Source organism: Balaenoptera musculus, chromosome 4, assembly GCF_009873245.2.
Source record: "Balaenoptera musculus isolate JJ_BM4_2016_0621 chromosome 4, mBalMus1.pri.v3, whole genome shotgun sequence".
Taxonomy (NCBI): Eukaryota; Metazoa; Chordata; class Mammalia; order Artiodactyla; family Balaenopteridae; genus Balaenoptera; species Balaenoptera musculus.
Window position 1 is genome coordinate 84,467,670 of NC_045788.1, and position 24,670 is coordinate 84,492,339.

Below are 24,670 nucleotides of genomic sequence, written 5' to 3' on the forward strand. Positions count from 1 at the left end.
TTCCCCTGTGTGAAAAGCCTTCAGCCTTCAGGCACCGCTCCCTTTTGCTGTAACCCCCAATGGATTACTGATGAGGCACTGGGAATCCCTCTGCCCTGCACATTATTTCAATTTCCTGGCATTTAATTCCTCCAGCTCTAGAAACTTAAATCCACTAAGAGAGGTTCTATGTTTTCTTAATTTCTCACTTATGTGGGACTTCAATTCTCCTTGCACTTTCCTTTCAAAATTGAATGTGGTGTATCCTGGTATCCCCTTCCTCTGGCTCCTACACTTGAAAGTTGGTTTTTATTTTCCCCAGGCCCCCTAGGGAACTGAGCTGAGTTCCATCTTCTATTTCCATAAGAAGTCCACTCACACTAAGCAATTAACAAGCTTTAATGGAATTTACCCAAGATCTGAGCCCAGTGGGGAAGAGGGGAGGGGCAGATAACCATCTTCCTGGCTTGGTTTTTCCCCTGTATCTTCTCACATTTCTCCCAAATTTGGCCTCGGGGCTCCCAAGTCTTCTCCTGTCTTTGATGCCCAAACTCTGGGAATCTTCATTCTTTTTCCAAGTGGGATAATATCAATATACTTCTTCCACACTAGCTAAGAGAATACAATTTTTTTCCATCTTTTTGCATGTCGGTGAAGACAGAGCAATATAAACAATAGAAAAAAGCAAGAACTACTTAATTTATGTTAACATTATACCATCTCACCATCTCACTTACTGAAAGAGCAAGTTGCTCCATGTTTGGGCTTCTCCTTACCATAACAAAGCTTTTAGGGTCCTTACAGCAGTCTTTAGCACTTTTTGTAAGGCTAGGTTTATTCCCAACTTTAGCCTCCTTTATCCTGTTTTTGAAGGTTCATGACAGTCTTTTGTGTTCAAGCTCATCTGTAATCCCCTTTCCCTGTCTTTTGTGCATGTCCTTTTAAAAGCTTGAGCTCTGCAGAGAGCTCCCTGTACAACCACCTCCTTCTTTAGATGTCTCCCCTTTTATCCCTGGATTATTTCCTATTATAATATAATCAGGATTTTATTGTTTAAATCTCCCACCTCCCCCAAGTCATATTCCATTCTAAAGTCTCACATCACAGAATCACACCTGTGGTAAATACTCTTTTGAAGTGAAGAGTTAATTTGTAATGCAAATAATTTATCTCATTTTATTATTTATTTATCTCACTTTCAAGTAGGAATTTTCATATATCAAAATTTCATAAAGACAAAGTAGGAGCAAATTCTTTCACACCTTTTTTCTTCTCCATTACTTACTCTCCTTCCCCCTCCCCCTTCCCTCCTGTCTTTTTCCCCTCTGTTTCCCTGCCTCCTTCCAGGATCTGTGTAAGACCCCTGGGCTTCTCTTCCAGACACTGCTTTTGTTGGACTGAAATACCTTCTGTTCATGTATTGGAGTGAGCCTTTGTTGTACCAGGCAAACTCACCTACCACCTGCCTCCAGAAAACTCATGAGTGGAGCCAAGTGAAGAAAGCACTTCTACAGGGAATTGGCTGTCTCCGCCTGTAAACCCTGACAGCTGGGGATTTCCATCTCTTAACTGTTCTGCTTCTATCAACTTCAATTAAAGTCCACCTTCTTCGGCTGACAAACTCTAAGGAGTAAATCTCTGCCTCAGCCTCCTCAGTGAGGACAATGAACTCTGTCCTGTCTACAGAGTTGTTGAAAAAAAATCACATGTAAGAAAATATAAACTGGAAACCATGATCTATCTATACAAGAATATCTACTACTTGTGCTTAACATAGATATGTTGCCTGAAAATATCAGGGATGGGAGTTATGAGTTGGAACTGGGTAGAAATGAACAATCTTTAGGGAGAATTTTGAGCAAGGAATGCTGAGAACTGAGTATTTTAAAAATTTATTTTATTGAAGTATAGTTGATTTGCAATGTTGTGTTAATTTCTGCCATACAGCAAAATGATTCAGTTATACATATATATATATACACATTCTTTTTCATATTCTTTTCCATTATGGTTTATCACAGGATATTGAATATAGTTCCCTGTATTATACAGTAGGGCCTTCTTGTTTATCCATTCTACATATAATAGTTCACATCTGCTAATTTCAAACTCCCAATCCATTCCTCCCCTACCTCCCCCTCTTGGCAAACACAAGTCTGAGAACTGAGTTTTTTAAATCAAGAATTGCCCTGTCCCCGCCTCTCCCCATGGGGGTGGCCCTGGGTTTGTGAAAAACAGGGGTGGCCTGTCTGTATTGTATTTGTGGTATCCAGTTGCAGTGCCCCTCTACATACCTGACTCCAGGGATATCGCAGAAGAGGGGCAGACCAAGACTATAAGGGTCCTGCAGGGTATGTAAGGGTGGAGTGTGCGGTCAGGCCACTCAGGATGGCTGTTCTCTTGCTCTCCGTACATCCCCTGCCTGACCAGTGCCTGCTTCACCTGTATCTTACTCATATGACTGACTTTCCTACATACTTACCCCAGGCCCCAGCTAGTGATTGTTCTTATCAAAGGGGCGGTGAGGGGTGTGACCCTCTACTGGTTTCCCTGGTAACTAATGAGCCTACCTGACATGTCAATTCCCCTATAACTGGTAATCTCCCCCTCCGCCCGCAGCGAAGCCTGCCGCCACCTCCCGCTGCCGTCTGCGGCCACACACAGTGGGGTGTCACTCCAGGACCTTTCTTCAGATGTGTAAGTTCCCCTATCGATAAAACTACTAATGTCTCAAAAAAAAAAAAAAAAAATGCCCTGTCTCCACACATATGGGGATTAAAGCCTAGGACGTAGGAGGGTTTCATGAGATAAAAATGTTACTGCCTCTTAGATGGTTTGTCTCACTTTTGAAAATACTATAAAGACAAAACTGTCCAGAAGACTGAGATAGAGGCAGGGGAGTGGAGATAAGGGCAAGTCTTGCTCAGGATTTGCAAAGGGAGGTAAAGTGAGGGAGCAAAGATTCTGTGAGATAAGGGAAGTTGTGCTGCGTAGAGTAGAAATTGAAAGGAAGTAGGAAAACAGCTTGATCAAGTGAAAATAGATTCAAGTTTAGATAAAAGAGAGAGAAGCTGTGAGAAATGTTAGTAAGAAATAAAGAATTCAGTGAGAAGCTAGAAAGAAGCTAAGGAAGCTAGGAGGAGTAATTCCTTTCAGTGAAGAAGAAAACAAAGCTTGCCTGGTAACGCCATCCCAGCCATATTGTCACTCGGCCCAGCACCATCACCTTCAAACTTCATCAGGTTTCACTCTGAAGAAATGTAGGAGAAACCTCAAAGTTCTCGCTCGTTTAATTATGTCAATCCATGAGCAACATCAAGGGGGTGGAAATAGAACATGAGTTCTAGTTCTTGTCGGGAAGAAAAACCAAAACCATAGGGAACAAATAAAAAGTTGGTTCTCGTTGGGCTGCCCTGGTGGTTACACAAACATGACCTCATACTAACTTCCTAAAGAGGAGACAGGGAGCTCAGAGAGGGGAACTGGAACATCCAGCTGGTAGAAGCACTAAATTCTGCAACCCTGGGAGTGGTCCATGAGATTAAAAATGTTGTCTTCTTAGATGATTTATTTCACTTTTGAAAATATCATAAAATGTATCAAATACTCAGAAAACTTTAGAGAATAATACTACACCTAATAGCTATATCAGATGTTAACATTTTGCTATATTCATTTCAGATCTTTTAAAAGAAAGAGTACATTACAAAAACACTTAATCATCTTTATAGCATTTTTCTCCTTCTATGCTCAGAAGGAATCACTATTTGGCATTAAATGTTTATCATTTTCATCATGTTTTATGCTTTGCTACATACACATATATCCATAGTGTATTTTATTTTATGCTTTCAAAGTACATATAAGTACTATTCTCTGAAAATTCGTTTTTTATATTAGTTGATACATGGAAGTTTAGTTCAATCATTCATTTTAACTCTATATAAACATACCATTCTCCTGTTGATAATCCTTTAATCTCTTCTGAAATCTTTATTGTTTTAAAAAGCTATAACGAATATTTTTATAATATATCCTTGAGCATATGTGCTGAATTTTTTCTAGGATATAAACCTATAAGAGAAATTATTGGTAGAAAGATTTGCACATCTTTTACTTTAGTAGATATTATCAAATTTTTCTCCAAAGTGGTTGTGTTAATTTACTTCCCCATCTTTAGTTTATGAGTTCCCATTTATCCATATTCTTTCAAACCTTTGAGTTGTTAACTATTTAATTTGTTAATCTAATGGGTATTATTTGTTCCTAGATACTTTATAGCTTTATGGCTATCATTGATGAAATATCATTATTACAATTGCAATTTGCTTATTACCACAATATAGAAATACAATTGATCATTTTATATTGATATTGTATCCAGAAACCTTCAATGACTCTCTGATTAAGTCTTGTAGTTTGTAGATTCTCTTAGATTTCCTATGTAATCAAAAATGTTGACTGGGGCTTCCCTGGTGGCGCAGTGGTTGAGAATCTGCCTGCCAATGCAGGGCACTCGGGTTCGAGCCCTGGTCTGGGAAGATCCCACGTGCCGCGGAGCGGCTGGGCGCGTGAGCCACGATTACTGAGCCTGCGCGTCTGGAGTCTGTGCTCCGCAGCGGGAGAGGCCGCGATAGTGAGAGGCCCGCGCACCGCGATGAAGAGTGGCCCCCACTTGCAGCAACTGGAGAAAGCCCTCGCACAGAAACGAGGACACAACACAGCCAAAATAAATACATAAATAAATAAATTTTTAAAAAAATGTTGACTGAAAATAAGATCTATTTTGGAACTTCTTTGTAATTTCTGTACCTCTTTTTTTCTCGTCTTATTACATTGTTTAGGATGTTCAGTAGAATGTGGAATAGAAGTGGTGATATAGTTTTTTAGTTTCATTATTAACTTTCTGCAAGATTTTGATAGATACCTTTTGTACAGTTAAGGATATTTTCTTCTACCCATAAGTGCTAAGAGTTTAGTTGTTTACGTCTTTTATGACTTAAAAAGCGCTACACATGTTCCCATCTCAAAGTCTATATCCCTAACATTCTTCCCTCAGATGTCAGCATGGCTCACTGCCTCACTTCCTTGAGGTGTCTACTCATATGTCACCTATAAAAGGCACTCTTTATATATTGATATAATAGCAACTCTCAACTCCCCAATACTTATTCTGCTACTTTTTTCCTTTAAATGAACGAATAAGAGAGTGCAAGAATGTCTAATTTTACCAAATGTGCTTTCTTTTTTCTATATCTACTAAGTTGATCATAGAGTTTTTTTCTTTTAATTGGTTGTGTGGTATATTAATAGATTTTCTGATGTAAAATCATTTGCATTTTGGGGATCAATTCGTCTAGGTCAGGAAAATTTTTTTTTTTCAAAAGGTAGAGATTACACTTGTTAAATTACTCTGTAAAAATCAACTGAGACTTTTGGTGAGGGGCAGTGGGAGAAATGCTATAGGGTGAAGAGCTTTCTCCTAATGGAGCTTTGATTTCGTATTAAGGAAAGAATGGCCTACCCAGGGATTTCTACTGGTATCTCACCATCCAGAACTGGTCACATGACTACCTTAGTTGCAAGGGAGACTGGGAAATCAAGTATTTTTAGCTAGGCACATTTCCTCCCTGAAAAATATCAGGATACTGCTATTAAGGATGGAGGAGTAATGGTGATTGGGTATGCTGTTAGTAGTGCCTTCTGCAATAAAAATCCTATTAGATATACTGGAATGTTGGAACCTTTGAATCTATCCTCCATGTCTCTTAACTGAAGTAAATTAATTAAATAAATACATCACACATATATAGTCTGAATAAATACACACACACATTGTCTTGTTCAGGCTGCTGTAACAAAAATACCACAGACTGAGTGGCTTATAACCAACAGACATTTATTTCTCACAGTTCTGGAGGCTGGAAGTCCTAGATCAGGGCACCAGCATGGCTGGATTCTGGTGAGAGTGCTTTTCTTGGTTGCAGACTGCAGACTTCTCATTATGTCCTCATATGGCAGAGAGCAGAGAAGGGAAGCAAGCTCTTTGTGACTCTTGTAAGGGCACTCATCCCATTCCTGAGGTCTCCACCCTCATGACCTTCTCTAATCTTAATTACCTCCACAGGCCCCACCTCCTAATACCATCACACTTGGGTTTAGTGTTTCAAAATTTGAGTTTGGAGGGGACACAAACACTCAGACCATACACATATGTATATATGGGTCTCTGGGCTATATTCTGGGTGAATTTCTCAATATATACTATCTTCAGTTTACTAATTCAGTCTTCAATTTTATACAGATTTGAGTTTATATCATTGTTATGGGTTGAATTGTGTCCCTCAGAAAAGATATGTTGAAGTTCTAATCCCCAGTACCTCAGAACACTACCTTTGCAGATAGGGTCTTTACAAGGGTAATCAAGTTAAAATGAGGTCATTAGAAAGGCCCCTAATCCAATATGACCAGTGTCCTTATAAAAAAGAGAAGTTTGGAGACTTATTTGAAGTAATAATGGCTGAGAATTTTCCAAAATCAGTGGCACACATCAAACCACAGATCCAGGAAGCTCAGAGAACACCCAGCAGGATAAATATAAAAAAATCTACACCTAGGAATATTATATTCAAACTGCAGAAAACCAAAGACAAAGAGGAAAACAAATCTTGAAAGAAGCCAGAGGAAAAGAGCAACTTACCTGTAGAGAACAAGGATAAGAATTACAACTTCTCTTCAGAAACCAGGCAAGCAAGAAGAGAACAGAGTGAAATATTTAAAGTGTTGAAAGAAAAAACCACTCACCCTTACCTGGATTAAATACTCATGATAATAAGCAACCCCTAACAATCAAAAGCAAAATAAAATAAACAAATCTGTGAATAGAGTTGATTTAGCCACAGAGAGAGGAGTCATTCCAAGTGACTTTAAAACACGTAATTGACTGTACATCTCTAAGAGGTGTACATCTCCAAGAGCATGAAGAATTATAAAGAACCTTTAAACTGTTATGCGACATCACATTGTTAGTAATAATATTAGAATTGTTACTCTGACACTGTTGCATATGTGGGTGGGGTAAATCAAAATAAGTAATTAGGCTGATGTCATTAAGGAATTAAAATTTTCAGCGTAAAAGGAGATATAAATGTAATATGTTTAACATAAAAAATGTTATGTTAAAACCCCATAATCTAAATTTGACTTTGAGTTCACAGAGTATTTTCTCTTTTAAAAAATATGTATTTCTTTGCTCTTTCCACTGAAAAAACGTAGAAGCAATGATCATAATGTATAGCAATAAATACTCCTAGAACCCAGATTATGGTCTCTGAAAAAGCACTTTCCAATAAAAGGAATCAGAACTTCTTTGCAAAATGGTTAATTCCAATTTGGGGCAGGAAATGTAAAATATGATCCTGGAACATCTTATTATACCAGAAAGAAAAAAATAAATATTGGGATTGTGTCAAAAGGACTCAGAAGCCAACAGGATGATCCTTGAGACAATTTGAGCATCACAAAGGATAACTGGAATGGTTTTTAAAACAACAGACAGTTAAAATGTTGTGAGTACATTATGATACTTAAAATATAAATTTTAAAAAACTCTCATTTATTACTTTTGGAGGATGCTAAGAAAACAACACATTCTTTTGAAAACTGGTAAACACAAGAAAATAATCAAGCACTTATCCTATATAATTTGAACCTCAATAAAACCAAATCTTTGATGAGGAAAGGTTTTTCTTTACAGAAATACTCCAGCTAATAAAGACAGAAGTAATGGCAGACTGTTACCTAGAAACCCCTGTCTTAATCAACTTGGGCTGTTGTAACAGAATACCATGCACAGGGTGACTTAAACAACAAACACTAATTTCTCACAGTTCTGGAGACTGGAAAGTCCAAGATCAAGGTGCTGGCAGATTCGGTGCCTGGTGAGAGCTCTTTTCCTGGTTTGCAGGTGGCCACCTTCCTGCTGTACCCTCCGATGGTGGAGAGAGCGTAGTTTTCTAGTTTCTTCTTATAAGGACACTGATCCCATCATGATCTCATCTAAACCTAATTGTCTCATAAAGGCCGCATCTCCAATTACCATCACGTTGGGGCTAGGGTTTCAACATGAATTTGGGGGGGACACAAATATTCAGTCCACAGCAGCCACTAATGAAATAGTGGATCTGGGAAATGATCATTAGTGGCTGCCACGACCATTAGATGAAAAACTGATGCATCAGGCTGCAATGCCAGGACCACTGATCAATCTTAACAGCACAAAAAGTGAACGAACCATTACATGCCTCCACGTGGAAGAACACACCACCATCCACGAAATGGTCTTGCCAGAAACATCAAATCTAAACCTGATCAAGCCTCTAGATCATCACTATCCAACAGAAATATAATATAAACCACACAGGTAATTAAAAATTTTCTACCAGCCACATTAAAAAAGTAAAAGTAAATAAGTAAAATTAATTTTAATAATAATATATTTATTCCAATGTATTAAATATTATTTATCATTGAAATGTTAACAGGGTAAAAATTATTGTTTGCATCTTTTTTATGTGCTAAATTTCTGAAATCTGTTGTATATTTTATGCTTTAAGGATATAACAATTCAGACTAGCCACATTTCAAGCAATTAATAGCTACATAGATGCTGATTCAAACAAATCAACTCTAAAAAATTATGAGATGTTGGAGGAACTTTGAGTACTGTCTAGGTATTGGGTTATAGTAAGGTATTATTCATTTTAAGTGGAATAACAGTACTGTGTTTACTTATTTATTTGTTTATTGATTGGTGAAAGTTTTTTATTGAACCACTTTCAAAGATTTTTCAGTAAAAATCACTAGTCTTTAATCAATAATAGGATAAAGTGGTATAGTGTGTAATGAAGTAATATCTGAAGTGGTCAGCTATTTCACATGTGTATTTTAGAGTTTCTTGGTTGTTTTTTAAATTATTATTAATTTTTTAAGAGTCCTTATTTTTTAAAGATACATGTTGAAATGTTTACAAATGATATCATAAATTGTCTGTAATTTGCTTCAAAATAATCCAGATAGGAGTGGGAGGAATAGATATGAATGTAGAACAAACAAGATTCGCCCTGAGGTGATCGGTTGACACTAAGAAAATGGCACCAGCTTGCTGTTTGGAGTTTCTGTCAAAGAATAGCAAGGGTCTTGTTTATTGAATCCACTGCAAAGGAGATAATGGAATCAGGATTAGCTGCTATAATACATGTGGTTTTTTTTAAAGGGAACTTTACTATTTTTATTTCTTTATTTTTGGCTGTGTTGGGTCTTCGTTGCTGCGCGGGCTTTCTCTAGCTGGAGCGAGCGGGGGCTACTCTTCGTTGCGGTGCATGGACTTCTCATTGCGGTGGCTTCTCCTGTTGCGGAGCACGGGCTCTCGGCACGTGGGCTTCAGTAGTTGTGGCACGTGGGCTCAGTAGTTGTGGCTCAGGGGCTCTAGAGTGCAGGCTCAGTAGTTGTGGCACACGAGCTTAGTTGCTCCGGGGCATGTGGGATCTTCCCGGACCAGGGCTCAAACCCGTGTCCCCTGCATTGGCAGGCGGATTCTTAACCACTGCACCACCAGGGAAACCCAGGATTAACTGCTGGTTTTGTCAATCACAGAAGTCAGTCACTTCTGATTCCAGGAGAGATTGTAACAGTGGCCAGAATACCTCCCCTAGCTTTGAAGCAGACACCCAATTGTGGGCGGTAACTCCCCACGTTCCCTCTGCTACCCTACATCACCCCCAATGCTGAAATTTTAAAAAGATTGTGGGACTTTTTCCTGGTGGCCCAGTGGTTAAGAATCCGCCTGCCAATGCAGGGGACAGGGGTTCGAGCCCTGGTCCAGGAAGATCCCACATGCCGTGGAGCAACTAAGCCCGTGCTCCACAACTACTGAGCCACAGCTACTGAGCCTGCTCTCTAGAGCCCACGAGCCGCAACTACTGAGCCCGCATGCCACAACTACTGAAACCCACGCCCCTAGAGCCTGTGCTCTGCAATAAGAGAAGCCACCACAATGAGAAGCCCAAACACCACAATGAAGAGTAGCCCCCACTCGCTGCAACTAGAGAAAGCCCACACGCAGCAACGAAGACCCAATGCAGCCAAAAATAAACAAATTTTAAAAATAAATAAAAAATAAAAAAGATTGTGGATCTAAAGATTTAGATCATCTATGTGAAAAAATGAAGAAATTCCAACTGCTGTCAGGGAAGGAGACAAATATTTCCAATCCAGCTTGAGCCAGCGTTCCTCCAGGAGAAGCTCACGTGATGGAGACAGGGCTAACTTGAATATGAAACCTCCAGAGGGAAGTTAAATCCCAGCGGGAGAACGCTGGGACGGCTGGAATCAGTGAACCACCCCTTTGTGGAATACAACCTTCCTTCCAGCGCTAAACTTCAGGGATTCTGGGTTTCATTTTATCAGAGGAAACAACATTCCTTTCTTCTGTATCCCTTGCATTGCCTGCCTAGTCAGTCAGCAAATTGTGGGTGAGTAAGGGATGGATAACGGAAGGGTAATCAGAGGCAACATGGCACCGTGGAAAGAACACAGGCAAATCCAGGAGGAATTCCTGGACCACTTGGTTAGTGGCCTGGAATCTTTTTCCCTTGGTAAAACTCTATACATCCTTTTTTAAATTACCAAGTCAACTATTTTCCCTGTTGTCCCCATAAGTAGATTCACATTCATCCAACTACATGTTCCTATTTTGGTTAAAAAAACATGGTGAGTAAAACTTTCATACCATGGTATTATACTTTGTATATCCCACCAGCAATGTGGTTACTGTGCTGTTTTGCACAGTAAAATGTTTATTTTCTCCACTAAGCTGTGATTTCAAAAGCAAAACCCCTGACATTTTCACCTTTCAATCTCCACCATCCAGCAAATGTGGGACATATAAGCAGGCAATACATGTTGAATGAATAGACCATCCATCGACAAATATTATCAGGCATCCAAACAGGTTAATAGTATGAAATGGCAACTTCTTTAATTTTTTGTTTTCTGGATGAACACTCCAAATGTGGCTTTCTAGCTAGGATCTTTTTAACTGACTTCAAAAATCATACAAGAAAACCAGTAGTAGTTTGCTTTGCAGTTACTCTGACCCATACACCCACACCCTTTAAAAAAAAAATCATAACCAGAATTACTTAGCTTGACCACCTCATGAGGCATGGATTCAAATGACCTTTTGTTATTTTCTAAAATGTAAAGCACATATACAATGCTGTCATTAAGAACACTCAGCTGGGTGTGCTTTCCAATCTGAACTCCTTTCCCAAACTCTGTTTCCAAATGTTGCTCCAAGAAGGTTTTGAATAATTGCTGGGTCATTAGGAAAGGTCTCTACTCCCATGATTATCTTCTAGACATCAAGATTAGATCACTTCTTTCAAAATTCTGTTTAAAAAATATCAGTGACATGTCTCTGTAGAAATACATTTATTAAAAGAAGGCAGGCTATATATCCATTGCAGTGCCCTACCCTGGACCCCAGGTGCCAGTGAGTGAGAAGGGGGTGAGGTTGGAATTATAGTGTAGGCTCCAGAGCTAGATATTCCTGGAATCAAGGTACATAATTGTAAGTAGTTATTTGATTGTTCCAGCCTGTTTTCTCAAATATAAATGGGAACAATTATACTTTTTTGAGGGATTGTAGATTTGTTGGGAGCCTTAAAATGAAGAACACTCCAATTGAATTAGTGTGAGCCAGCCCAGGCAAACTCAGCTCACTAATTTGGCCCGCAGTTCTATTTCTTCATTAACGAATAGTAGAAAACTCTTTAACATTTGTATTTTCTTTTTCTATAGGTATTATCATCTGGTGATCTTCTACATTCTCTCATTTCTTAGGACAGTTTCATAGTCTTCTTTCGTGGTTGGGATATGATTTAATAGATTATTGAGCAAAGTGAAGTTTTCTAACTCTGTAGAATGTATGTAATTTTGAGTTTGCTCCTGGTCTATAAATTCCAAGAAGGTAGGTGCTCTCTGTGGAGTGTTTGTCATTGAACCCCAAGTGTAGAGAGTGCCTGACACTTAGTTGGAACTGGATAAGTTTTTTCTTGACTGACTGAACTAATGCTAGGTATTGGAAAGAATCAGGATGGTGAGGATATATATGACTGAACAATGTCCCCAGTGCCAAATTATGGGGATGTCCCTCAAGATTTATTTTTATGTATTGATTTAGCTGGACCAAATTCCATAGATCATCAAGGACCCATGAGAAAAAGATATGATCACCTGATGAGGCCCTGGATGATAAACACCATTGCTCACTCCTTCCCCTCTCCTGACACAAAATTCATAAAAAGCAGTGGGGCCCTTTACAATTATGGGAAGGGCATAGGCCAGAGAAGGGATTATAAATGGCATAATGTAATACATTGGGGAAAGCTTGGTCTGTGTGATCTTTCTGAACTAGTCTTGCGACATCTTTGCCAACACAACATGGTGCCCACAGTCATAATGAGGTCAATGCAGACTTTTAAAAATGTATCTACAAACAGAATGACCTTTGTGTTCAAGAATCACTATTATCCCAGCAGCTGGGGAGGCTACAGCCACTGCCAAAGTGGTAAAATCATGCCTGTCAGAGTTCTCCAGAGAAACAGAACCAAAAGGAGATAGAGAGATGATTAGGTAGATAGATAGATAGATAGATAGATAGATAGATAGATAGATAGATAGATAGATAGATAGATAGATAGAAGACATATAGGAGAGATTTATTACAGGAATTGGCTCACATAATTATGTAGGTCAAGAAGTCCTACAATCTGATCTGCCATCCACAAGCTGGTGGCCCAGAGAAGCTGGTGGTGTAGTTCCGGTCCAAACCCAAGGTCCTGAGAACCAGGGGAGCAAATGGTGTAAGTTCCAGTCTGAGTCCAAAGGGTCAAGAATCAGGAACATCGATATCCAGAGGAACAGGAGAAGGTGGATGTCCCAGCTCAAGCAAGAGAGCTAATTCAGCCTTCCTCTGCCTTTCTGTTCTCTTCAGGCCCTCAAGAAACTGGATGATGCCCCCCGCACTGGTGAGAGAGATCTTTATTCAGTCTGTGGATTCGAATGCTAATCTTTCCTGAAACATCCTCACAGACACACTCAGAAATAATGTTTTACCAGCTATCTGGGCATCACTTACCCAGTCAAGTTGACACATAAAATTAACCATCACAAGCACCCAGTATACGACGTAGGAGCTGCTTAAGAGTACTGAGCCTGCATGAAGCAGAACAAGAGATAGGGACAGAGAGAAGAGCTGAGAAAGGAAACCTAAACTCCTAAACTCCTGTTCCAGCCTTGCCTCCCATTTCCTGTTGGACCTTGGGTTAGTCATATTCTATCTGGGCCACGGTTCTACCTCTGTGTATAAAATGAGGGGGTTGATAAATTATTATATTCTCTGTGTCACCAAAGAATCCTTTTTTTGACAAGGAGAAAAGCTAATTTCCTCCCCCAACTTCTACAATTTAAATGTCCTTTTGTTTTTCATTTATATGCAAATGTATGAGACTTTGACCAAAACAAAATTACCATCTCTGGTGACTCCTCAGTCCTCTCATCATTAAAATGCAGCTGCAGATTTCTGGACCCAAAAAAGGAAAAGAAAACAGTTGCTAAGTCAATCTGACTTACCAGTCCTGGAATAACAGGCAGTAATTACGGGGGTGGCCCAGAGGGCAACCAGGAGAGGTGATCACACAAGGAACTTTGTTTGGCCTAGGCTTCCACCTACCTCTGGCCTTTGTTCCTGAAGGAGAGTAGATGCTCTCAATTTAGGGAGTTCAAGGAGTGAAACTGGGAAACACTGGGCTTCAGACTTTGTTTGTTTTTGCGGGGGGAAGAGGGGAGGGAAGTCCATGGCAACTGGATAGCATCAGATTGTGACAGGCCTAGACATTCATGCAGCCAGCTTAGTGCTGATCTATATGGCATTGGACGGCCATGGAAGGTTTTTAGTCACGGAGTGTCCCAGTGAAGGTAACATTTATGACAGCTTAGCCTAGTAGCAGTGAATGGTAAAACTAAAAGAGAAAGAGAGGAGTGGGATCAGACAAGAAGGGGATGACGGCAGGACAGGTGGTAATCTTCCTTGAATCATGACTTAACTGCAGCCTCTGAACCAGTCATCAAGCCTTGTTGCTCTCTCCCTTAAAATATCTTATCCCCATCCCTTTTATGAATTATATCATTCATCCAAGGAGTAAGTTTCCCAGCTGGATTGACTAGAAGACAGGTGCCATTGACAGAGGCAAGGAAGTTGAAGTGGAGAACTAGTTTGATTGAAGGAACATAGACAATAAATCTAGTTTCTGACATGTTGGATTTGTGGTAATAGCTGAATGTTCAAGTCGAAAAGTGAAGTTGAACTGACTTTTTTCACATGACTGGAAGCGACTTTTCTACTCAGACAACATGAAATTGGAGTCTAACCAAAATCAGATACAGGGTAAAAAAAGAAAAAAATTGAACATGCTCTGTCATTCTCTTCTCTTTTGATGTGTAATTACTATGTGGGAGACTGAATATATTTACATAGTTTGTATTTTCTTCAGCTGGCATCATGGGGAATGATACACAGAAGTGTCATGAAAATGTTCTATAAGTTTGTTAAACGAAAATAAAAATAAATGAGTAGGGAATGGAAAATGCTGGAAAATGTGGGTAAATATTTTAGCTTTTGGGAGGTGTGATTTGAAAAACTCTTATATCTATTATGTAATTGAATTCTATGAAAGGATTTATGACCAACATAAATGATCCTGGGATGGTTCTGAGTGGTACTTTAACCATCTGGAAGGAAATCAGATCCTCCGAGGGGAGACCATCTTCCCATTCCATCCATAAAAATTAGAGGAAAACTTCACCAGACCACTGGGCTGGTAACATTCAGTCTTGAGGGTTAGTTTTACCTAATTTCTTCATGAAAGAAGCATTCCGAAGATGCTTGCCCCGTTTCTCAGTTTTGGAGATTCCCTCACCCCCTCACCTTTTGGCTTCTCTTCCCTTACTTTTATCTCCTCTCTCATATGCCTTATTGATAGCAACGATAAAGAGTAGTTATGAAATGGTTTTGAAACTTTTATTTGAAGCAGAGATGATTATGTTGTTCGGGAGGGAAGGGAAAATGGACTAAATAAAAGGAAGTGACTCTGGGCTGTTAAGAAAGAAGACCATTAATAGCCACATCCTGATTTTGTTCCGAAGTCATCAGAAAGAGGCAGGGAACAAGGGGATAATAAGAGAAAATGTATTTCTCAGACAAAGGAGCAGACAGCAGGGGACAGCAGTTTAGAGAAAGAGGCGAACATGCAGAGGGAGAGTGTGCAGAGGGTGACGCGCTAATCCCTCTGAATCACACTGGCAGGTGCACAGGCGTTTGAAGTCCTTGGCAACTTCAGCCTGGTCTCAAAGTGGATTGTGAGGAATAAGAACAAAAGAAAAGTTCACTCTGAGTTCCTCTTGTCAGAGCAGGGGAAATTGCTTTGAGGCCAGCACTAGAAGACGCTAATGGTAGAAAGCAGAACCGAGTCAAAGAAGAGAATAAAAATGTGTCAGGTCACTGGGAGCTTGCCTAGCGTCAAGTGAGATAAAACCACACTAACAAGACATTCAGCCTAGGTCCCACCACGTATTGCTGTGCCAGTCACTTCTAACCAGTGCTCAGCTGGCGAAAATCTGAAGATAATGCCTCAACTGCTCTGAAAATATTCGTTCCCTCGACAAAGAGTAATTGAGCTGTGTCAGCCAGGACTATTGCTGTTAATGCTGGAAGGTGTGATAGGAGACCTTATGTCCTTGTACCAACTGGTTTTGTGAGTCAGAAAGGATCCTTGGAAAGTGGGTACTGGGAAATCACTGCTGACCCTGGAAGGGCACAGCCCGGCAGGAAATAGGGTAGGAAGGGGGAGAGCCAAAATGGTAACTGGAAAGAAATATGCTTCTGTTTTAAACTCCTTAAGAGGAAAGACACAGTGACTGCTACTCTTTCTTCTCCAGGCCTAACATTTCTCAACCATAAAATAGGTTGAACAAGGCGATCCATACCCTCCCTTTGGGCAGATTTGGAATGGTTCTGGGAGTTATCTGGGGATTGTGCCAGGGAGTTGGGACAACATAGGGATCTCTTTAAAAAAAAAAAAATACAATTACTTTATTGATTTCTTACAATCAAATACTGCCAACTAGCATTAGTTCCACTCATGCATCACTAAAAATCAAAAGGATATTTCCTCGGTATTTCCAAGTGATGCATTACACGATAAACAAAAAAAGTTAGAACTTAAAATGCATCCTGATTAATTATGTAAACTGGTAATTTTTTTTAAAAAAAGCATAACTAATAATTTGGTTCCTAACATGGGGATCTCTTAATGGGGAAATCTGTAATCAGCTGCAGGAGCTAGAAACTCTAGGTGCTTTTTCTATATATTTTTATGCATCACTGAGAAACTTTTAAATGTTAAAGATGCCAGTCTTCCCTCCAGATTCTAACCCAAAGGCCGCAAACTAGGTACACCTAGCTTTTGTCTGGCTAGCAGAATATTTTTTAAAAATTGATCCAGCATTTAAAAATTGTGAGCTTTCACGTGAAAATCCAGATTTTTTGCCTTCTCTGAAACACTGGAAGATCTGACAGCACAGGCCCCACAGCAGCAGTTAGCAAGAGGTGGGTAGCAGCTGTCCTGTTTAGATGGGGCATCTGCTCTCTAGTTTGACCATCCCCACCACTCACATTAGGGTGACCATATAACTTGTCCAAACAGGGCACCTTTGAGAGTAAAAGGGGGTGCTGTTAGTAATGACACCTGGACCACAGACATAAACCAGGACTGTTGTGAACAACGAGGATGTATGTTTACCCTACTTTACACTGGGCTTGCTTTTCTGGTTTGGCCAACTGTTATTTGGGTTATATGGTCATAAGTCAGGGACTCCCATGAGGAAGAAGAGAGAGAAAAGGTGTAAAATGAGGAAGAGACTTGACAGTTGAAAAAAATAAAAGAAATGAAAAGGAATATTAGGATGAATGCCAATTACACCAAACCTTCAGGTAAAGGCAGAGCCTTGCTGGTAGCTGGCTCAGCATGTAAGTTTGACCTTCCTGGCTCCCTGCCCTCCACAGCACTGTCAGTTTTAATAAGCTGTAATCCCATCGCTACCAGCGAGACTAATCAAACTGCAGAGAACAGCCTGTTCCTAATTAGGAAGGCACAGGATAATCATTTAACTCTGTGGTTTCTCAGTGAGCTCCAAGCTGCCTCAACAGGAAAAAGCATCCTGGAGAAGATGGTTGCTTACACACTCTAATCTTGACCTTTTGATGGTCTTTGTTTGAAATTTTTATTAAAATGCTTTAATTACACAAGTATTTAGTTTGAAAAATGTTTTAAAAGAATCTTTTCCCTTTATTCCCAGAGAATAATAAAATATCCTTCCCCCAAGGCATATAGGAAACCTCAGACTCCTATTGATTCCCCAAGAGTCCACTTTAATTGATCGCAGACAGAAACCCTCTCGAAACCATTCAAGGTGTGATTACAGTCCCCAAACTGGGGTCAGGAAGGATTGGGGGACGTGGAATGGCAACTCACGTTGAGCACCTACAGACCTACAGGTGCCAACGTGGTACCATGGGCCACACAAGCCAGGGCCAGCTAGTCTCCAGTGGAGGAGTGGGAGCCAGGACTGAGCTGCAGCAAAGCTCCAGAAGCACCCCGCACCTCAGGGCCAGAAGGCCCATCTCTTCAGTCCTCACTTCTCATAGCCCCTTCAACTCAGGAGTAAGCCACCAGGAAGAAGCTAGTGCAATGGTTAACTGTTGGGTTTTAGCCAGATGGCGCCAAGTCTAACCTGGGAGCTGACTAGTGGTAGGTCCTTAGGCAAACTACTCAACCTTCCAGAAATTCCTGGTAGGCCCTCAGGCAGGCTACTCAACCTTCCTGAAACTCAGGCTAGGAATAATAGTATCAACACCTCACAGCCATGCTCTAAGAGTCAATGACATATGTGTGGAAAGCATTTACTAAGGTGCCTGGCACAGTAAAAGTACTCCATAGATTGTGGCGAATATTATTTTTTTATTATGTGCTAGCATAGCCTTAAGGCCCTTGATTATATAATGTAAAAAGACAGGTGCATCCCTGAATCTCTTTCTTGGATTCTGCATTTAGTGTGAGTGCACTTAAAACAATGACTACAGATGGAATAGGTGTAGAAAAATTCTTTTCTAATGGAGAGCATTTCTGGTACCATGGAAATTTAACGTTTTGTTTAATAGACTCATTACAGGAAACCAGACTAGTATATTTTTTTAATTAAAAATGTTTACTGGCTATTGACCTTAATAGATTTACATTAAAGGAAAGGAACATTTTTTTCAAATGTGCTAATAAGAAAAAGACCCAGAAAAATGGACAAAGTTGGACAGAATTTTCAGTTTTGAACACAAATAAAACTCATAAATTTTATATGGATTCTGGGATATTTATTAATACTCCTCCAACAATGGGTTTGGCACTGAACAGGAGTTATAAACATATGAACAACTCCAATCCAATATATTTCAAAACAAGCAGATTTTTTTTTTTTTAATAAATTTTATTTATTTATTTATTTATTTTTGGCTGCATTGGGTCTTCGTTGCTGCGCGCAGGCTTTCTCTAGTTGCGTTGAGCAGGGGCTGCTCTTTGTTGAGGTGCACAGGCTTCTCACTGCGATGGCTTCTCTTGTTGTGGAGCACAGGCTCTCGGTGCACGGGCTTCAGTAGTTGCAGCACGCAGGCTCAGTAGTTGTGGTGCACGTGCTTAGTTGCTCCGCAGCATGTGGGATCTTCCCGGACCAGGGCTCGAACCCATGTCCCCTGCATTGGCAGGCGGATTCTTAACCACTGTGCCACCAGGGAAGCCCTAAACAAGCAGATTCTTGAGAACAGAAACTCTGTCTTTCATAAGTATCCTTGCCATTAATTGGAGGAGAGGTTGTAAGAATATCCATGAATTCTGGAATTCATGAGCTTTGGAATTCATGGACGTTCTTAAACCACTAATAAAAGAAAACAGTATAGACGGGCACCCTACATATAAAAATATAGTAACCACATAATAATTAAAAACAAGGTTCAGTAATGCCCACTAAAATGAACAAATAGAAAAATGTAGCACAAGAATGTAAAACAAATATATTTTATACCCCTACAAACAAAACAAAGGCATCTTTTTGGTTCTGCTGTTTTTATAAAAACTGTGTGAAACGTGCATGTATGTGTATTCTTACAGAAAACTTGACAAATATAGAAAAGCACAAAGAAAATAAAAATCACCTGTCACACCATCAACATGAATGTCATTCCTTTGACAAGAGCAGAAAAAAATTCAGAGAATCAGAGGTGATCAGCGAAGGTCTTCCCAGCCTCAGGACCTGCTGATGCCAATTCACCAACCACTTTAAAATCCACAGGCTAAACGTTTTTAGGCTCTCAAATATCTCTACTGTTGCCTGACTCCTGGCACCACTGCATTTTTTATCAGGCCAATAGTGATCAATGAACAAGGATACACATAAAGCTATGGTTCCAATCTAAAACTTCTTGTTCCCCAAATATTAGAGCTAGATGGAACCTTAGAAATTCGTTTAGTACTATTCACTTTGCCTGTCCTCATTTGTTCAGGAGGAAACAGGCATGGAGAGGTTAAGTGATTTGCCCAACTGTCATAGTTGAGTAGAACTGAAACCCAATCCTCTAACTGGCAGGCCAGGGCTCCGTCCAAGTGAACACACGGTGACTGAATCTCCCCAGGTGACGTAGCTCCAGTTATTATGTGGTTCGACTCTTAATGAGACTAAAAGGCAGACCACAGTTGATCTGTACGACCAGATGAAAGCAGCTAGGCAAACTTTCAGCTCCTAATAGGCAACTGCGCTGACTCTAGTGAGACAAGTCACAGAAAGACCATAGGGTCAAACGAAGAGTGTGCCCTGGGCCAACTGGTCATTGGAGCAATGTGTGAGCTCCACATTCCATGGAGATGTGAGCATGGTTAAATCACAAGAGTCATTTCTGGTTGACTGCACTGCCAGGACAGCTTGGAAGGCACAAGTGTCCAAAAGAGACCCCTGAGAATATAAGGATTAAAATGAAGAAAACTCTTGAATCAGACAAATTCCTTCTTGATCAACAGGCATGTGTCCACAGAGGTCATGTTACTCATGACCAATCAACTCCCTTCAAGCTCCAATCCAACTCAGTGAACCCTCAGACTCTCATCATCCCCACTTCAAGGCTGTCCCTTCACATCTAAAGCTTTTATCTTTGACTAAACGAATCTCTGTTGACTAAAAGGGTTAGCGCAGAAATATTCAAGGTCAGGTTTCAATTCTTTCTGATCAATCTAGGTCATTCTAGGTCATCTCAGTCGTAAGAAGAAGTCTCTTTAGCCTCAGGTGGGCAGAGTACAGTACAGATGTTCCTTATTTGAGTAGACTTCATTCTCAAATATAAGTGATTAAAGTGAAGATCACTTCCTGCTCTCTTCTTCCCACATTACAACCGTGGTGCAGGCTCAATGTGAAGAGTCAGATGATGCGTACCAGGTCTCAAGATGCTTGCCTGTGGATGAGCTCTTTCAGCTGTGCCAGTCGGTCGCTTTTTAGTGCTTCCCGGATGGCCTGGAAAAATCCAAAGTAGTGTTCAAAGTTGTGCATCATGAGCAGGACGCCAGCCAACAGCTCGTTGGTCACCAGCAGATGGTGGATGTACGCACGAGTGTGATTCTTACAGCAGTAACAGGGACACCCTCTCACGAGCGGATCAAAGTCCTCCTGGTACCTGAGGAAGGAAGTTACAACGATATTCCGGAAAGTGAGGAAAACAAGACCTCGACAACCTAGACTAACCTATTCTGCTGGCACGTAACCAATCGTTAGTAACACAACTGGCAAACTTAGTGCCAGGCACCTGCTTAAGACGGCAATGTGGTCAAAAGTTAACAGAGAGGACAATGGGCCAGGAGACTCAGGAGTCTTCCTCAGATGGATACAACCTCCTAGACTGAGGCTTACCAAGGAGCGGCAGAAGAGTCACGTGCTCGCTCCCTCCTGCTGAGCAGGGTTAGTCACACTGCAAAGGCACACAAAAATGTTAGGAGACACTGTTCTGATGAATGACACTTTTCTCCCACTTGCCGCCAGAGCTAATATTAGAAGAGATGATATGACCTTTTACTTGCATAGCTTTTTGCAGTTTACAAAAAACTTTTATATATACTGTCTCATTTAATCTCTGCAACCACCCATGGAGATAGGCATTTTTTTTTTTTTTTATAAATTTATTTATTTTTGGCTGCATTGGGTCTTCGTTGCTGCACGCGGTCCTTCTCTAGCTGCGGCGAGAGGGGGCCACTCCTCGCCGCGGTGCGCGGGCCTCTCACCGCGGCGGCCCCTCTCGTTTTGGAGAACGGGCTCTAGGCGCACAGGCCCCAGCAGTTGGGGCACACGGGCCCAGACTCTCCATGGCACGTGGGATCCTCCCGGACCTGCGTCCCCCGCACTAGCGGGCAGACTCCCAGCCACTGCACCACCAGGGAAGCCCGAGATAGGCATTTTTCCTGTCACTTTACCAGTGAAGACTGCCAAGGGGTTTAAGAGGGAGGGCTATGGAGCTACAATGCCTGGGGTTGGTTCCTGGCTCACAACTCACTTGGGAAAGTCACTTAACCTCCCTCTGTGTCTTTGTTTTCTCATCTGAAATGTAATAAGGTAGTAACAGTACCTACCTAATAGAGTTGTTACAAGAATTAAATAAGTTAATATAGTAAAGGACACTGCTAGGTACATGCTAAGCACTATATACGTGCTACCTTCTATCAGCTATTAAAAAGAAGTTAAATGACTTGACCAAGGTCACACAGTCACAAGCAAGGCTACAATCTGAACACCAAATCTCCAAAACTTCTAGTGCTGATGATAAAAATACCGCAGTTTCCAATTATATCTATAATGTAAAGTGAATTTTATTAGTAACCATTTATATTACCCTAGCTTTTTAAAAATGGAAATGAATCTCCTTGGCTATTTTTCAAGAAGTCAAATGTGATAAACATCACCATTACAGACCTACAATTAAGAAATCACTATAGAAATAAGAACTAGGAATTTCATATTCTTTCATAAATTTTAAAGTCTGTACTGTTACTAGATAGACATAAATAAGTCTGAGTCCCTAAAATGTCCCTTTACGTAAGACCAAAAACACCCCAGCATTAAAGTGAGTATACCAAGTTCACAGAAAACCAGCTCACTGGTTCACTGATTATTTCCAGTTTTGGCCAAATACAAAGTTATAAGATATCTTAGTTCAGTCTTTCCAGAGGCAAATATTTTATTTAAGATTTATAATCTGTGTATAACTAAGATGGCTTAAATTCCTTAAAATTTAAAAATTTTGTTGTAATATTTTATCTTGAAATCCTTATTTTACACTGTTATTATTTAAAGTAATCATAAGGAGTAAAGAACACCAAACAATGGATCTGGTCTAATTTTTCTGACACCTCTTCTAAAACAACAGTTATCTAGCCTCAGTTTTCTGACAAGACAAAGTACACAAATTCATCTGCAGAAAAAAAGAGTACTGCTGGCACTGAATTTGAGAAGGCCCAAACAATATCCAACTATAAATATTTTATGAAGTCATGAACTGAAAAGGGAACAGTTATATAAACTTTCAAAACAGACTGAAATTAAAAAGTCAGAAATCAAAATCCATACTTAAAAAAAAATTCCTTACTTTTTTTCCTTCAGATTAATTTCAAATGATGTCATTTCTTGGTTGCAACTGGTTGTTTTACTTTTCTTTGTTTGATCCACGTATTTTACTTCTTCCTGTGTCCCATTTTGTTGCAATACTAAAGGACAAACCAACAAAAAGTCTTGAATGAAGATCAGATAAAGAGTGGCCATTGGGAGAATTTTATTTTAGTTACTATTTCATGCCCTTTGACCCTGTAATTCCACCCCTCAGAACTTATTGGAAGGAAATAGCACGAGAAAAAAAAAGCAACATGTAACAAGATGATCAATGACCTATTATCTATAGTATCAAAACTTGGAGATTCAACTATGTCTAAGTGAATAGTAGTTACAAGTATACATCTTATAATCTTACTGCCAAGGAATGATTTTAAAAAACCAGCTGGGGTGTGTGTGTGTGTGTGTGTGTGTGTGTGTGTGTGTGTGCCTGTGTGTTGGAGTTATGTCTTATTATAATGTACATGCAAATTAATTGGGCTTTGTAACTGCCTATGTTCCAATTAAATTATGTTCCAGATTAAAAGTAGAATATGGTTTTAATTTATGTATTCTGCATGGAGACTCTGGCCTTCCAGGGAGCTCAGATAATCCAGGGTTAAATGGGGACTTGAGTTGTTCCCTTGAACTCTTTGCTTTAAGAAAGAACATTCCTGGAATTGCAAGAGAAACACCAGAAATACTTATCTACTTGCCTCTCTTCAGAGCAGCTGGCTCTTCGCATAGTAACTGGTGTTACTAGGGGGAATTGCTGCCTACATTATGCAACTTATTCCTTTGGAATTTTCACTTTGTAATTGGCAAAAAGCCTCAATTTACTATACACACACGTACACAAATGTGATTCATAATACTTGCATAAAAATGTTCGAACTCAGTTTTCCCAATCATAAAGAAATTTGGCTTTCTCTGGCCCAAAAGGAACGTGTTTGTTCCAGAGAATTCAATATCATGTTCTTTGTAGAGTTTTGCATATTCACGGTACAGAATGCCTATCAGTCACCTATGTCCTGGCAGAGATAATTTCACTTGTAAATGAAGTCATGAACACGTATAAAGTGTTTATGGTATGCCTAGCCATATACATTACGTTCTAGTCTGTCTAAAAGACAGTAAAATTGACCTCCTCTATATAAGAATTTGATCAACTTGATTGATTTTGTTTCTAGAACTAATTCCATTTAGATTAATGCTTAAGTTGCTTTATAGGAGTGTAACATATTCTGAATGAAATTTTCATCACTTGTGGGGAATAAAATGAACCCTTAAAGAAGTCTCTGGCCCTACTCAAATTTAAGGTTGGCGGTGATAGAGCAAGAGTTCAACGGAGAGCAGGAGGAGAGAACAGAAAGCACACTCTGAAGGCCAGACGGAAGATCAGGCACACAACATTCTCCTGAAACACTGTGCAGACACTTCAGGGGACCCCAACCCAAAGTCTGTATCCTGGTTCCTTTTCTACTGCCAGTTAAATGTTAGAATCTGAAACTGATTTTCTTGACTTCTGAATAACTAAACAATAAAAGAAAATGGCAGTGCTTCAAAGCACCATTAGCAGAGGAAAACAGCTTTCACATCTCAGTATGTATAAAAAACCAAAAAAGCAAAAGTAACACTAGGATCAGAAGGGATGAGACTCCCTGTATATTAATAGCATGGGGTTTGCAAAAAGCAGACAAGAACTCTTTTGTGAAAAAACAAATTAACTTTTACCAAGCAGTTCAAAGGTTTTCTTTTCTTAGATTTTCATCACTATTCACTCTGAATGCTCTTTTTTCAGGTTGTTAATAGAAGAGGTTTTGTTTTTCTTGGTTCTGCTCACTAC

General features: G+C 39.9%; 1 protein-coding gene across 3 annotated transcripts in view; it reads right to left on the minus strand.

The window, feature by feature from the left end:
- Positions 1-3,266: 3,266 nt before the first annotated feature.
- The window catches only part of QTRT2 (queuine tRNA-ribosyltransferase accessory subunit 2), a 39,570-nt gene continuing 18,166 nt past the window's right edge, over positions 3,267-24,670 (minus strand). For 2 of the 3 annotated variants that reach the window (XM_036851626.1, XM_036851625.1), the window contains exons 8-9: positions 22,826-22,943; positions 18,838-20,866 (exon numbers count right to left, since the gene is read on the minus strand). In XM_036851626.1, coding sequence (XP_036707521.1) covers positions 20,635-20,866; positions 22,826-22,943 — 350 coding nt within the window. In that variant the 3' untranslated portion in view covers positions 18,838-20,634. Of the gene's footprint in view, positions 3,329-18,837; positions 20,867-22,825; positions 22,944-24,670 lie in introns of those variants that run through there. The other variant, XM_036851627.1, reaches the window with a different exon arrangement.